Consider the following 16,996-nt stretch of genomic DNA (forward strand, 5'->3'; position numbering starts at 1 on the left):
GGCACGTGGGCCAGAGGGCAATTTTGTCAACTTTTCGATCGGGATTAGGAATTATTATAAATTGGATTGTAATGATTAATTAAGCGTATATTAATGGATTTGCATAATTATTGGCTAGTTTTGGAGCGTTGTGCATCAATTTGAGTCTTCGGAAGAGCGTGGAATGTGGGTTATGGATCTTCGGAGCGTGGTGAGTCTCCTTTCTAACCTTGTAAGAGAGAATTGTCTCCATAGGTAAAATAATTGGTCATGTGCTCCTATTTGTGGGGGCTACGTACGCACGAGGTGACGAGAGTCCGTGCGTAGCTACTATTATGCTATTGTCTGAGTAGTTTAGGACCTAGAAGCATGTTATACTTGGATTATTTGCGAACTTATCGACAGCTTGAATTGCTTAAATCACATCGAATTAGTAAATGAACTTCTAAACAGATTAAACTTCATTTTTCTTAAAATGTTTAAAAGAGGATTGGCTTTCGTTGGATAATTGCTCCGTGTGGACTTCTTGATTGACTGTCTATGTGTGTTTATTTTTGGAACGGACCGAACGCCTCAGTAGATTAAATAGATGCATCTATGGTTCGTGTCGTTCGACCCTCGGCAGTGCACAATTTATTTTCTGTTGGATCGGGTTGTACGCCTCGGCATGATTTGCGCATGCTTGTATTGCTTGCCTTGAAACTTATTGAACTTGTTATTGCCTCTTCTCGGTTTGAGAATATTTGCCTAAACGATGAAAAGGAATTTGGAAATTTTCTATAAAAGAAAGAATTTCTTACTTGCTTCATTCCATTGAATTACAATCATGTTTATAAAAATCATCGTTTTACTATATTATTGAGATAACATTATTGGACCACTAGTAAGTGTCGAAGTCGACCATCTCGTCTCTACTTCTTCGAGATTAGACGGGATACTCATTGGGTACACGTTGTTTTCGTACTCATACTACACTTCTGTGCATTTTTGTTGCACAAACATATGTATCTCTAGGGGCCTATTAGGCGAAGCAGCATGGTTGATATGGAGACTTAGGTGAGCTGCACTTCTTGAGGCGATCCATAGACAGCAGAGTCTCTTTTAGTTTTCTGTATTTATTTTTTGTCCAGAATTTGTATACCGGACGGTTGTTGTATTATATTACTTCCTAGAAATTGCTCATGCACTTGTGACACCGGGTTCTGAGATGTCTTTGGATTTATTCAGGAATTTTAAAAGTTGTTAAATGTTTCATTATTTATTCAGAGGAATTTGCTATGTATTGTTTTAAACGTATAAAAGAAATGTTTTTGGAAATATTTAAACGAGAATTTAATTAAGTATTTTTGGTTGGCTTGCCTGACAGCGGTGTCCGGCGCCACCACGATCCTTAGTGGATTTTGGGTCGTGACAACATGGTATCAGAGCACTAGGTTCCCTTAGGTCTCACGAGTTATGAGCAAGTCTAGTAGAGTCTCGTGGATCGGTACGGAGACGTTTGTACTTATCTTCGGGAGGCTACAGGGTTGTTAGGAGTACTTCCCTTCTTGACTTCTCATCGTGCGATTTGATTCCTTGAGGCTTATGCCTTTGTTTCTTTCCTACTCAATCTTACGCGACGCGAACCACTGGTTATAAATCGAGAATTGAAGGATTGTAATGGCACTACATATGTGGTGTGGGATGTTCTCCCGGTATTGTTGTCTGAGCTATTATCGTCGTCTTGTGGAAGGATATTCTGTCATTTCAACTCAGTAGCGACACTTCTGAGAGCTCTGAGGCTAGGCCACAAGTTGCCATGATGCTATGAACGATTGTTCCGCAGTATTAATATGATGGTAGGAAGTTTGCCTACGTGTCGGAGTAGTGAATGATTTGAGGGGAGCTTTACTCAGTGCATGATCTAGGGATTTTGGTAATTTATTCCCAGTAGGGGAAAAGCAATCAGGCTAAGAATGTTCAGATTTGTGTTAATGGGATAACGAGACTTGGTATTTATGAGCGTGGTGGAGTTTCCTTCTATGATGAGGTCGTTGTCCTTATTGAATGTACGACGGTCAAAGATTGCGGGGTGCGGTGGTTCAGGATTGAATTGGTGTTCCTAACATCGACGGCTCGAGAAAGATGATCTTCAAAAAGGTTTAAAGTTAGTAGTGATTGTGGGTTCAAGTGCTACAAAGATAGATTTTATTTAAGGCAACAACTGAGCAGCAAAGGATGAAGAAGGACATGTGGGAAGTGTAAGGCGGTGGTTAAAATTTCTAGAAGGTCAAGTATAAGAAGCAAAGGTCGAGTAGTCAATTAAAGGGATGAGTTCCGCCAAATTGGGAGAGTGGCGGAGTTGCATATGGGCATTGTGGTAGGATGACTACGCACCTTAAGGAGAGTTTGGAATGATTTGACAATTTTAGAGATTAGTGATTGGGGCCTACGGGGTTAATTGGAATCATGGGCCATTATGCGGCAGAAGGTTTGATATAACGGGACGAAGCTACTTGAAATGAAGAAGGATACAACATAACTTCGGATTGGAAGGTTATTGCTACACATTTAGTTGATGTCCACAAGGGATGAATGGACTTGTGCAGCTAGAGAGTGAGCTCGAACTTAGGATGGGTTATTGATGTCGTAGTGATTGTACCCCGTGCAACAGCGTTGGAAGGTGTCGGGAAGTGATTTCCATAGGTGGGTTATTCCCTGTGAGCAGGTTAGTGGTCGCGTGGTTGGCAAGGCTTCTGCGAAGAATCCTATTGGTTGTATAACAAAGAGATCGGTCGTGCAAATGTGGTTGACAATTCAAAATATAAAAGGGGTTTTACAGGAAGATTCCGAGAATTTTGGCGGTTGATTGCGCAAGGTTATGTCAATAAGAGATTAAGGATTCTGGTGAATTTCAGAGTTGTGTAATAGTGGCTTCAAGCTAAGTGGGAGAGTCCCACCGTCTACGATTGGGTTATATGGTTATCTTCTTGTGAGGTTTCGGGTCATCGGCGTATTGGTAAGTTATTTTAGCTATGGGAAAAGAACATAAGTGATAACTTGAGCAAAGGAATTGTTAGAGGTGTGCTAAGGTTGGCCTTATTGGATCATGTTCAGACTTGGGAAAGGATTCAGGATTTATGCCTTGTATAGATGCGGGTTCCAAGGGAAGTAATTCTGTCGGGTGCTTCGTCGAGAGGGTAATCATGTGCTAGAAGATTCGTGGGGTTGATTATATTCGGGGCTAAGTCAGAGCGGGTGGCTCTCAGCAATGGTCCTAGTGGATTCAAAGGGGTAATGTGGTGCCTAATGATTTCGAGTCTATAGGTACAGTTAAGAATCAAGGTTCGTAGCAGCTTATGAGAAGGTGCCCAGAATGTTCTGGGATGTTTTGACCTGCAGTTTAGCAATTAGGAAGTATGAAATAGTTCTTGGGATTTGAGACAACATGATCTCATGATTCAAGGTCACTCGGGGGTGAGTGCGGATGGAGTTATTATTATTTCTAAGGCAATTAAGGTAAATCGAAAGAAGATAGATTGGTTAGCCATAGTTGAGTTAGCATATTGGTGGTAGAGATCAGTTCCTTCAGCATGATCAAGTTATGCATGTGATATGTAGCGGTACATATGAGGCTTGTCGGCCGCCGTGACTGATGTTATTCAGGAGTATTCTTCTGTTATGGCCTGTTATGTGTAGGCGGATCCCGGAAGGGCTATGGTGGCTTAGACCACTACTTAGAGATTTGCATATTCTACGGCTATGAGAATTCGCCTGTGTGTTGCTATGGTTCTCCTGAAGTGAGTTAAGTGAAAAGTTTTTATATGATGAAGGGTTAATCTATTAGTGGTTCTGGAGTTACGATGAAAATCGTGTTCTATTGAATATTGACATGTTGGTTGCAGTGAGTGGTATGGAATTTGAAGTAAGGATCAAGGTTGCAGTTCGGTGTTGACAAGGATGTCACGAGCTCGGATGAGCAGGAAATGAGTTTAGATTTCTAGAGTAAGTGGAATTATCTTCAGTGTCACCTGAGATCGGTGTTTTGGTGAAAGAGGCTTTGTATCCTGGTTAAGGATTCTTGATCGCTTTTCAGCGTTAGTGCGACCATGGTTTGGATGTACAGACTTGTTATCCATTACGGAATGTCGTGGGAGTGTGCCCCACGAAAAGGTTGTATAAATGTGGCATGTAGTCACTTGAGTGATTGAAGAAGTTAAACCAAGTATGAAGATTGTAGTGATGTCGTTAAATTGAGAAGTGATGCCTGGAGGGCACTTAGTTTATTGTGTTGTGGACTATGGAGGATTACTCCGGTTATGATGGTTGTTCTTGTGTGTTATGAGAAAAAGGGGGCCGTTATTGAAGGTTATTGGCCTAGTTCAGTATGATCGGAATTAGCTTGGGGTCTGTGGATGGATTTAAATGTGAATATGGGCTTTATATCAGGATAGATGTGTTCATCTCAGCAATGCGCTCCTTATGGAAGAGTAGTCGGGGTGTTATTTCGTCGTCAGCTATTTCATGTAATGTTCTATAGTGCCGTATGAGTTGTGAGACAGCTTGGTAAATTTCTTATGTGTTGAGATTCCGCGTAGCAATGAGGTTTTATGATCAGGATGTCTCTCGAGATTTAGATCGTATATAGCACCTCAGTTGTGCTTGAGTTTTGTAGCTTATAGCGCTATATGTTCCCTCAAGGATAGTATTATGCACTTAGCGTGTTTATGACCGATATTCAGTATTTTATTGTAATGAGCAATCCAGATCGGTGTGCATCTCCTTAGGTGAGTGCTATGTTATTTGGATCGGGTTGGGCGCTGTAATAGTGTGATGTTGAGTATAGTTTTCTATATGCTATTTGTGTATGCCTTGCTTTCTATTTTCTAAGGAAAGTCCGTATTAGTGCGTGAGTTGAGTAGTCCCTTCTAGAGTTCGTCTTCCTCTTGTAACGCGTTCGAATTGGTAGCCTATTGGCACATTGCGGCATCATATGAGATTTTTGATCATGTCCGGGTGGCTTATTGCCGGAATAGTTCGCACTGGGTGAGATGAGATCATTGGATTTAGGATTAGTGCAATCTGATTATATGAAATATATTAAGAAATTAAGACCATTATTCGATTTAGAATGAGGTGATGGTTCTTGTCAGGAGTATAGACTCAATGGATTGTTGATTCAGCAATTGGTTATGAATTTCTACGCCCATCTTCCATCGTGGCGATATTGTAAGAGTTAGAGTAAGAGCTATGTATATCATGAGGTGCGTTGTGAGCATCCGATTCGTGGAATTTTGACTATTGTGCTTAGAGGATATAAAGCGGTGTAAGGTATGAATTTAGCGAAGGTATGCAGTCATGTTCTGGTACATCATGTGGTGATTGATACGGTGGTTGTAACTTGGAAACAGGCCTGACGGAGAATTTCGGATGTTGGAATTGGGGTCCAAGGCTTATATGCTTAAGTGAAAAAAGGATATCTTCAGGATTGATAGAGCTAATGTGCTCAGCTGAGTTGTGGTAGCACGAGAAGGTGCATGAGGTGTTAAACGGTGATTTCAGACTACTTCAATGTAGTTCGCAGCACATTCGAGGACGAACGTATGTTTAAGTGGGAGAGAATGTAATGATCCGACCGGTCGTTTTAAGATCTAGCGCGTCGTTCAGCAGTTTGAGGCCATGAGCAGCTTTATTTCAGGTATTATGACTTGTACGCGTGGTCGGAATTAAATTTCGGAAAGTTCCGAGTTGATTTGGAAAGAGAATTCTCATTTCAGAAGCTTTAAGTTGTAAGAATTAACTAGGGTTGGATTTTTTAGTAAACGACCTTGGAATCGGGATCTGAAGGTTTCAACAGGTTCGTATGATGATTTCGGACTTGGGCGTATGCCCGTATCGGGTTTTGGATGACCCGGGAGTGTTTTGGCACCTATGGTGGAAATTAGCATTTATGAAGAAATTTCATAAGTTTGGCTTGAAGTGCATTTCAATGTTATCAATGTCTGTTTGGGATTCCGAGCTTGGTAGTAGCTCCGTATGGTGATTCTGGAGTTGGGAGCACGATCGGAAGTGAATTCAGAGGTCCGTAGTTCATTTTGAAGTCATTTGGCTAAAGATAGAAAATTGAAGGTTTTTGAGAAGTTTGACCGGAAGTGGACTTTTTGATATCGGGGTTGAAATCCGATTCCGGAAGTTCGAGTAGGTCCATAATGTCAAATATGACTTGTGTGCAAAATTTGGGGTCAATCGAACGTGATTTGATAGGTTTAAACATCGAGAGTAGAAGTTTGAAGTTCTAAAGTTCATTAAGCTTGGATTGGAGATCGGTTCATGATTTTAGCGTTGTTTGTTATGATTTGAGGCCTCGAGTAAGTCCGTAATGAGTTTTGGGACTGGTTGGTATGATTGGTTGGGGTCCCGGGGGCCTCGGGTGGATTCCGGGTGGTTAACGGATAAAAAATGGAGGTGGTTAACGGATGAAAAAGAATTTGGAAATTTTCTATAAAAGAAAGAATTTCTTGCTTGCTTCATTCCATTGAATTACAATCATGTTTATTAAAATCATCGATTTACTATATTATTGAGATAACATTATTGGACCACTAGTAAGTGTCGAAGTCGGTCATCTCGTCTTCACTTCTTCGAGATTAGACGGGATACTCATTGGGTACACGTTGGTTTCGTATTCATACTACACTTCTATGCATTTTTGTTGCATAGACATATGTATCTCTAGGGGCCTATTGAGCGAAGCAACATGGTTGATACGGAGACTTAGGTGAGCTGCACTTCTTGAGGCGACCGGTAGCCAGCAGAGTCTCTTTCAGTTTTCTGTATTTATTTTATGTCCAAAATTTGTATACCGGACGGTTGTTGTGTTATATTACTTCCTAGAAATTGCTCATGCACTTGTGACACCGGGTTCTGAGATGTCTTTGGATTTATTCAGGAATTTTAAAAGTTGTTAAATGTTTCATTATTTATTCAGAGGAATTCGCTATGTATTGTTTTAAACGTATAAAAGAAGTGTTTTCGGAAATATTTAAACGAGAATTTAATTAAGTATTTTTGGTTGGCTTACCTGACAGCGGTGCCCGGCGCTACCACGACCATTAGTAGATTTTGGGTCGTGACAACATGGTATCAGAGCACTAGGTTCCCTTAGATCTCACGAGTCATGAGCAAGTCTAGTAGAGTCTCGCGGATCGATACGGAGACGTCGTATACATAAAGCACACTACTTGAGAGTCCATTTAGTAGCACCTAGGTAAGTGATATGAGCTGCTTTTCCTAAGTAATACAGAAAAATAAAATAAAAAAAGTTAAAATAATTCTGTCACCATGAATATGCAAAGCAAATGAAGAAGATTTTAACTTCTATAAATTAATAGTGCAAAAAAAGTTATACTATCATGTCGTGTTGAAGACCTAGTGACTGATGGATTCCTTTTTTATTATATAGGTAGGTTAGGATATTTGACAATGATTTTACTCTTTGAAATGAGAACGTAATCGTTGTCGCTCGTTAGATAAGTGTTATGCGTCTTGGATGTTTTGCTCGTGGGGAGAGAAATGCGAAGAGTGAGATCTCACATGTGCTCACTTTCGTATAATAAGTTAAATTAAGTTAATAACGACGAAAAAATTCGATCTAATGTAGAGTATATACAAAAGAAAAGTAATGCCAGCTTACCTTACGGTCCTAATTTTTACCATGGAAACACAACATTCAGTTTAGAAGTGGCTTTTTTCTCAAACTTAATTATCCTTAATTTCTTGCATAATTCTCAATAACAAAGTACTAAGCAAATTAAGTAGTTTATATAATGAATGAAGAACAGATACAGGAGAGTTTAAAGGAGAGTGGAACATACATTAATTAGCAGAGATAACGTGATAGAAAATGACAGTCACAAAATGGAAATATACCAAATCATATTGGCATGTTGCTCTCTTATAAAAGTACATTAAAGAAAGAGTGAGTGCCAAATTTGATACAACTTCGTGCGTGTGCCATGATGCTAGCTTTTGCTTTTTATGTTTTTATTGTTTTCATTTTTAGCACACAAAAAAATTCAATGATTATTATCACAAGTCAATCCAGAATTTTAAGTTTATGAGATTTAGATTCATAATTTTTTTAATTTATTGGGTTCTAGATAAATATTTATTCATATAAAGTGAATTTCTTAACATAATTATACGTTCTGGAAAAAAAAACTACTAAATTCTGTCAATCATGTAATTTCAAGTGTATATCGGCCCGTGATTATTATGATTACATCTGGAAGGAAGAGTGTTAGATTGATATATATATATATATATATATATATATATATATATATATATATATATATATATATATATATTCTTTGTATATTTTTTATTTCTTGAAAATTTAAATTGTTTAATTTAATTACCCATACAAATTCTTTGTAGTTTGTGGTATATATATGTAGTTTGAAGTTGGAAGTTGGATTATTAAAAAAGGGGTAAAATTGGATAGTAAATATTTAAATGTTGAAGAGAGATGTGCAATGGTATGTGTAAATATAATAGGAGCAAATTTTGCAGAAGAGTTTCAAAGTGAATTCCATTTCTAAATCTTAATTTGCCAATCAAAGACAAGGGGTAGGGTCTCTCATTCAATTTTTAGGACCCAATTACAACAGAAACAAAAATACAGACACTTTCCCAAACTTGTCATAATTATCAAATGGATGATTAATTTCACTTATAGTCACGAACTTTTTCTACTGTAATAGTAAATTATAAAATCATTTTTTGTTGCACGGTAATTGAATTTTACTTACTATAACAGTAAAATAAATAAACTTAATTTGCTAAAAATATAATAATCACAAAATTATTCTTGTCTCGTTAAAGTAATTGAATTTTACCTGTTATAACAGCAAAATGACTAAACTTTACTCAAATCGACATCTATAAATTTTGCCGTCAAGAGATTAATGTAGGGGTGTACAAAGGAAACCGACAAATCGCACCAACCCGATAATCCGAGTCAAACCGAGAAAAAAACCCGACTATGGTTTGGTTTGGTGTTGGAAAAAAAACCCGACCATAATTGGTTTGGTTTGGTTTTAACTAAAGAAAGTCAAACCGAAACCAAACCAACCCGACATTACATATATAGAAATTTTAGATATATTTAATATATTAATATACTTATTGTGATGTAATTTATAAATATTTCTTAAATTTTTTCATAATTTTATCTTTTAAGGTATTATTTCAAGGTTTGACTAATTAGAACTTTTGAATACTCCAATAAGTTTTATAGCCATTATATTAGTAAATTAAATAATGCTAACAAAAGCCCAAACCAAAATCAAATCAATACTAATGCTAACAAAAGACAACCAATTCAATATTACGAACGAGAACGTATTGAATATCTTTTTTTTTTTTGCAATAATTTAGATAAAAATGTAAAACTTATTTTTATTTTTCTTTAGCGTTTAGTCAAGTAATTAATACTCCCTTATTAGTCTATTTATTTTAGCATGGCTTAGTACTTTTAGATTATGTTTATTTTTATTATGGATTTTTAATTAGCAATATTTATATTACATAATTTTATTGTTTTTATTGTTGAATATTTTAGGATAATGCCATGGCACATCTCATATTTTGTATTATTTTCTTGGAAAATACTTTATATAGTTGTATCTTACTAGGATTAAAGAAATATTTTGAGCATACGTTATATGTTTTGTTCTACGAAGATTTTACCGGAAAAAAATCCGATCGAATAACCCGAAAACCCGAGAAAAATCGAGATTGAAAAACCCGAGTTTTATTGGTTTGGTTTGGTCTTTAGATTTAAAAATCCGACACAAATTGGTTTGGTTTGGTAATTGTAAAATCCGAACCAACCCGACCTATGTACACCCCTAGATTAATGAATTAACAAAACATTTTGAAATCCGTTTTTTGCAAATAGTAAGAGGAGAATTGACTAAAGTGTTCTTATCCTTAGTTCCCGCGGATTCTTTGTTTTTGCAAATACAATTCTCATTTTATTATTTTGATCTTAACCTAAAAGAAAAGAACAAAAAAAAAAAAAAAAGCTAATGAATAAGAAAGAAAAAGGGCAAAAAAAATCTCTCATACTGCACATGTGCACTCTCATATACACACCTTCAATAGTGGCAGGGAGGGCCAGAGGCAAGAATTTCATTTAAGAAATACAAAAAATATTTTCTCTTATATTTCGGGAATTCGGCAATTTATGTACATACACATAAAGAAATTCACGAGTTTTTGGCCAATATTGTCTCTTATCTTTGAGGTAGGTTTATTTAGATTCCTCAAATATAACTCTGAGCATATATAAACCCTTAAGTATGCTAAAGTGGGACACCTTTAGTCTCACTGACACAATGTGTTCAAAAACAGCAGCACTGCCTCGTGTTACTTATGTGACATTGTAAGAAGAAGATAAACAATAAAAGAAAAAAGCCATTCTCATTTCGGGGTTGGTTTCGGCACTCCCCGTCTTTTTAATTTACTTATCGAAAATATTTTATAAACCAACACCTAGGGGTGTTCATAAAAACCCGAAAAACCGAACCAAACCGAAAACCAAATCAAACCGAGCAAAAAAACTGATACTTTTTGGTTTGGTTTGGTTTTGCTTTTGAATTTTAAAAACCGATCAAATTTGGTTTTAGTTTTAATCAGAAAAAACCGAACAAAACCGACTATTGGAGTAGTTATTCCAAATTTATTATTACACCTATATATATGTATATTGTTATACAAAGTTTCAAAAAATTTATGGTAAATGTTAATAGTTTGCACTTTTAATATAGTTCTTTACCTTTACATTCTAGTTTGATTGGTAGTTTTCTTTTGTTTAGTGTAAGAATCCATTTCGTGTTAAAAATAACATATTTTTAATTGAGTCCTTAAATTATTCATCACTATTTGATTCAATTATCATCAATATATTCTGGTAAATAATAGATTTCTCAAAGGGCAATTGATTTGATAGTGTTACATTGAAAATGTGGTCGCCGGAATATGTGTTTGGTAGTGTATGTCTTATATTTAAGAAAAAACCGACAAATAACCGAAAACCGAAAAACCGACATAAACCGAATCGAGAAAACCCGACTTAATTAGTTTGGTTTGGTTCTAATATTTGAAAAACCGACTTACTTGGTTTTTTTTTAGGGAAAAACCGATCCAAACCGAACCATGAACACCCCTACCAACACCCACTAATAGTACAGAGCTGATAAATTTAAGATTTTAACGTTGAAACTTTTACTTTTAAAATTTTCGGTTGATTTTTCCAAAAATAAAATTTAAAATTTGAAAAACAAAATAGAGCTGTCGGGATCACTTTTGAGCATATTACTGAAGCAAACGAATAACCAGGTTGTATTATCATTCTTAGCCCGCACCAGAAACTATTTACATATGGTAGCCGAAAAAGTATATAAAATTTGTATATTTTTTATATATTAACATACAAAATGTATAGAAACCAACACTGTTAGTTTTTGAACATATTGTGTCACTGAGACTAAAGGTGGCCCACTTTAGCATACTTAAGGGACTAAATATGTTCATGGTTATATTTGAGGGACCAAAATAGACATATCCTCAAAAATAAGGGATAATATTGGTCAAAAACTCGAAAATTCACCAATATACACAATACATTTTCAAATGAAGGAAATTTAGTTGAACTTTCCTGAGTATCAAGATATGTTGTCTGCCTTATCATACTAAAGACGGATGGATATGCTAAAGATGTTCAATCGGATACTTAAAATGCTAAAGGTACTTTTTATAATCGATAAAACACCATATAGAAAGCTAATATGTACTAATTCAGATCTTTCGAGCTTCCTCCCGGAACTTACTTTCATATTTAAAGCATAATGTATGTTATAACACATATTACCAAAAAGCTTTTTCTTGCCATATCATGTAATACTTGAATAATGTTTTCTAAAATTAACAAAATAAATCACATCATAGGTTGTATCAAAATATAGTTTCGGTGAAGCTACTAGAGCCTGAAACATGTCGACGCATATATGTGCTTATTCTCACACATGCAAGGTTGCAATATATTTATATAAAAAAAGTAAACCCACAAAAATGCCAAGTAAATTTAACATCTAATATATATATATATACATAAAAAAGATTAACCCCCGCTCCACCCATACTTTTTCCGTATTAAGTAATCCAACTATTATCACTGTTATTATTATTATTATACTTTACTATCAATAATAATGGCGAACACCTTACAAAATTCATTTTCAATATGCACCGCACTTCCATGGTACTATTTGAAAAGGTAAAATATTCAGAAACATATTATATCAAACTCTTGCTGCTGACGTAACATCAAGCGAGAACATGAAACAAATCGTTATATTCCTAGTAAAAAAAAATATAATACATTTTCCTTGGAAGAAAAGTAAAAGAGCAAAATGCCGTTCTCATATCACTTAAATTCTCATTTTCACGTGTTGTCATATCGATGATGTTTAAACCTAAGAGTTATTACAATTTACAAAAGGTCTATTCCCGCTAAATCACATGGATGGCCAATTAACGATATAATAATTCTTTAAATGAACCTTTATTAGTGCATTAGCACATCCTTTTGCTTGTGTCGTTGCACATGTTGGCAATTCAGAAAAATCCAAGACACCCTCTGACAAAATATCAGTGTCCAAATCATACACTTCAAACTTTATCAAAAAACTATAAGAACCTCATTTTCACTGCAGGATTTTGCAAATTAAACTAGCATTCCCCTCAATATAGTTTTGGCCATCAATTAAGAAGAACTTGCAAAAGATGACTACTCACAAAGCTCATTGCTTGATCTTGCCATATCCAGCTCAGGGTCATATCAACCCTATGCTCCAGTTCTCCAAACGTTTGCAATCCAAAGGTGTCAAAACCACTATTGCAGCCACCAAATCCTTCTTGAAAAACATGCAAGAATTGTCAACTTCTGTGTCAGTCGAGGCTATCTCCGATGGCTATGATGATGGAGGCCGTGAGCAAGCTGGAACCTTTGTGGCCTATTTTACAAGATTCAAAGAAGTTGGCTCGGATACTCTGTCTCAGCTTATTGGAAAGTTAACAAATTGTGGTTGTCCTGTGAGTTGCATAGTTTACGATCCATTTCTTCCTTGGGCTGTAGAAGTAGCAAAGAAGTTTGGATTAGCTACTGCTGCTTTTTTCACACAATCTTGTACAGTGGATAACATTTATTACCATGTACATAAAGGGGTTCTAAAACTTCCTCCAACTGACATTGATGAAGAAATCTCAATTCCTGGATTATTAACAGTTGAGACATCAGATGTACCTACTTTTGAAATTAGTCCTGAATCAGCAAGAGTTCTTGAAATGTTGGTGAATCAATTCTCGAATCTTGAAAAAGTGGATTGGGTTCTAATCAACAGCTTCTATGAATTGGAGAAAGAGGTAAGAGAATATTCTACTTTTGTTCTTTTCTTTGTTTGTTTGGTCCATTTGGAACTTGTTAATTGGCTACATATATGTTCTTGAATGTTCTCATCAAGATTCCAAAACTATACAGCCTTTTCTCTATCGGGTCTTAATACTCTCTCTATCAAAATGATATACGCTATTTACTTATTAGTTCGTTTTAAAAAGATTGACAGCTTCACTATTTTTTTAATAAAAAGTATTTATAGTCACACAAGTGATATGATAGGTTTAAGACAATAAGTTTTAAAAGTTTTATAGCTACACAAATGATGTGGCTTATTTTAGACCACATATCTCAAAAGTCATTCTCTTTATTAAAGTTTGTGTCAAGTCAAATAGAGGAAGTAACATTTTACTAACAAACTGAACTTGTTTTGACATAGTTGACATTTTAAAAACACAAAAAGCCATTTATTAGGTGAAGTAAATTAAAAATATACTACAATAGGTTAGACTGCACTAAATATAAATGTAACAAGATCTTAATTTACATTGTCAGTGTATTCAGATTTAAATTGTTACATGAAATCTTATTAGTATCATGTTTCAAATTGTTTGACATGCAGGTAATTGATTGGATGTCCGAGGTTTATCCAATCAAGACAATTGGACCGGCTATACCATCAATGTACCTAGACAAGAGGCTACCAGATGATAAAGAATATGGCCTTAGTGTCTTCAAACCAATGACAGATGCATGCCTAAACTGGTTAAACCATCAACCAGTTAGCTCAGTAGTATATGTATCATTTGGAAGCTTAGCCAAAGTAGAAGCAGAGCAAATGGAAGAATTAGCATGGGGTTTGAGAAATAGCAACAAGAACTTCTTATGGGTAGTTAGATCCACTGAAGAATCCAAACTTCCCAAGAACTTTGTAGAGGAATTAGCAAGTGAAAAAGGCTTAGTCGTGTCATGGTGTCCACAATTACAAGTCTTGGAACACAAATCAATAGGGTGTTTTCTCACGCACTGTGGGTGGAATTCGACTCTGGAAGCAATTAGTTTGGGCGTACCAATGGTTGCAATGCCACAATGGTCAGATCAACCTACAAATGCAAAGCTTGTGAAAGATGTTTGGGAGATGGGTGTTAGAGCAAAACAAGATGAGAAAGGGATTGTTAGAAGAGAAATTATTGAAGAATGTATAAAGATAGTAATGGAAGAAGAGAAAGGAAAAATGATTAGGGAAAATGCAAAGAAATGGAAGGAATTGACTAGAAAAGCTGTGGATGAAGGAGGAAGTTCAAATAGAAATATTGAAGAATTTGTTTCCAAGTTGCTGACTATTACCTCAATGGAAAGCCAAGTGCCATAGAAAAATAAAGAAGAAGCTGATTTGTACTTTGCAATTTCTTTTTCAGGTTATAGACTTATACTGCGGCCTTTCCCCGAATCCTTTACGCGAGATGCTTTATGCACCGGCTTCCCTAGACTTATAGTAACAAGTTTGACCTAAATCATATTTTACTTTCTCCTTCTTTCCATTTTGTAATGCAACATGCTGTAATATCTTGTTTATTACAAATTTCTAAATGTAATAGCTGAGATTATTGTAATTCGCTGTTCAATTAATTCTTGTCATCCCTAAATTTTAGCATCTGCCGACCACAAGAAGTTCAATTAATTCTTGTCATCCCTAAATTTTAGCATCTGCCGACCACAAGAAAACTAGAAACAAAGTGCAATAAGGTGTAATAGTCATTGGGTCATTTCCATTGGTTAGATTAGTGGTTGCTTTATTTGCCATCTGACATTTAACTGAACTTTTACATTTGGATGTATTTGTGAATTAATTAAGATGAGCAAATAACCATAGATCAGATTATTGGAAATATGCCCTGATGTCATTTGATGCAAGATCAGCTATAAAAATGTTCAGACAATTTTTAGGAAAATGAAGAAGGTGATGCAAATTATCCAAACCAAAACCTAAGATTCACGAATACGTCCATTCATCAAAAGGCACGAAAAGAAAATGAGAAACTTTTTCGTATAGCATATGAAGACCTAGTACAAGAGACAGGATGACAAATAATTTTAAAAAATGAAGCTGGAAGGAAGATTGGACATTGAAGTGTACCAGTACCTCGAGAGTGCAACCCTAAGCCTTCTTTTCGTAAACCTTACTCCTGTGCCCTCAATTGGGATACATAGACCGGAAGAAGCTAATTTCATCAGAAAACTTGTATGAGCATGTGTCTGAGCTAATTATTCATCACGAAGAGATGAAACACTTTATAACTTTGTAGTGTTTGTCAATCTTTTCATCTCCTTAACTAAGATGATAATTTGAAGTATAGAACTTATAGTTTAGTAACTCATTAAAGCATTCATATACTTGAGAGTTTCACATGTGATTCATTCAACAACGGCTCAACATGGACTTAGCTCAAAGTGAACCGTAAAGATTTAATTTTTGCAATTAGATAGCTGAGGGTTTAGCCGAAATAGCCTCTCTATCTCCACCTTGTGGAGATAGAGGTAACGTCTGCATACACTCTACCTCCCCAAACCTCACTTGTGGAAATACACTAAGTATGTTTTTGTTGTAATTAGAATGTTCGCCTATTTCATTATCTCATGAGTGTGAAAATGTTTTATGCTGGACCGGTCTCTGTTGCAGCAAAATAGTGGTTGCTTTGGTGAGGACGAGAGTAAAAGTACAAAGGGTGATGCCGTGCACATTTTCATTACTTGATTGCTTTGGTGAAGGCGAGAGTAAAAGCACGAAGGGTGATGCCGTGCACATTTTCATTACTTGATTGCTTTGGTAAGGACGAGAGTAAAAGCACGAAGGGTGATGTCGTGCACTTATTGATTTCTGATTCTTTGTTGATAACTGAGATACGTTGTTTCTTTCAATTACCTGTTGTCTTTCTATTTTAAATTGATAGTTCCCCCGCAGCTCGCAGCATGTTACCCCTCCCATACTTGACTGTATATTATTGTTCTTCTTTTCCACTGTATTTAGTTGAATTGCACAGGTTTATTTGGTAGTTTGGTCCTAGCCTCGTCAATGCTTCGCCGAGGTTAGGCTAGGCACTTACCAGCACATAGGGTCGGTTGTGCTGATACTACACTCTGCACTATGTGCAGGTCCCGGAGCAGCCGTATTTGGACCGTATATTAGGTGGCTGTCTTCCGTCCATGCGGAGATCCAAGGTAGACCTGCAGGCGTCCGCATGCCCTGGCGTCTCCCTCTATCCCTTTATTCTTGTTTCATTTCCTTAATTCAGAAACATTGTATTGCTTATTTTCAGACTTGTATGTAGCATTCTTAGATCGCCTGTGGTTCCATCATATTTTAGCACGTTTGGCATTTTGAACCGTTTCGGGATTAACTCAGGTATCGCACTTCGTTTGAACAACAATCAGGTGTATTTCTTTGATTCTAGTCCTTTTCAACACTGGCGGCACACCGGGGATTTTGTCCGTTCGGGCATTTATTTCCCTCATGAAGTGCATGAGTTCGGTTTTAAAGGGATCATTCTCATTGTTATTACCAGATCCGATGTCGTT

General features: G+C 36.2%; 1 protein-coding gene across 1 annotated transcript; it reads left to right on the plus strand.

The window, feature by feature from the left end:
- Positions 1-12,514: 12,514 nt before the first annotated feature.
- On the plus strand, positions 12,515-15,074 carry LOC107778173 (UDP-glycosyltransferase 74G1). The gene is made up of 2 exons (XM_016598376.2): positions 12,515-13,449; positions 14,043-15,074. The coding sequence occupies exons 1-2, from the start codon at positions 12,811-12,813 to the stop codon at positions 14,790-14,792; spliced, it is 1,389 nt and encodes a 462-aa protein (XP_016453862.1). The 5' UTR covers positions 12,515-12,810; the 3' UTR covers positions 14,793-15,074.
- Positions 15,075-16,996: the final 1,922 nt, after the last annotated feature.

This window comes from Nicotiana tabacum, chromosome 5, assembly GCF_000715075.1.
Source record: "Nicotiana tabacum cultivar K326 chromosome 5, ASM71507v2, whole genome shotgun sequence".
In the NCBI taxonomy this organism is placed as follows: domain Eukaryota; kingdom Viridiplantae; phylum Streptophyta; class Magnoliopsida; order Solanales; family Solanaceae; genus Nicotiana; species Nicotiana tabacum.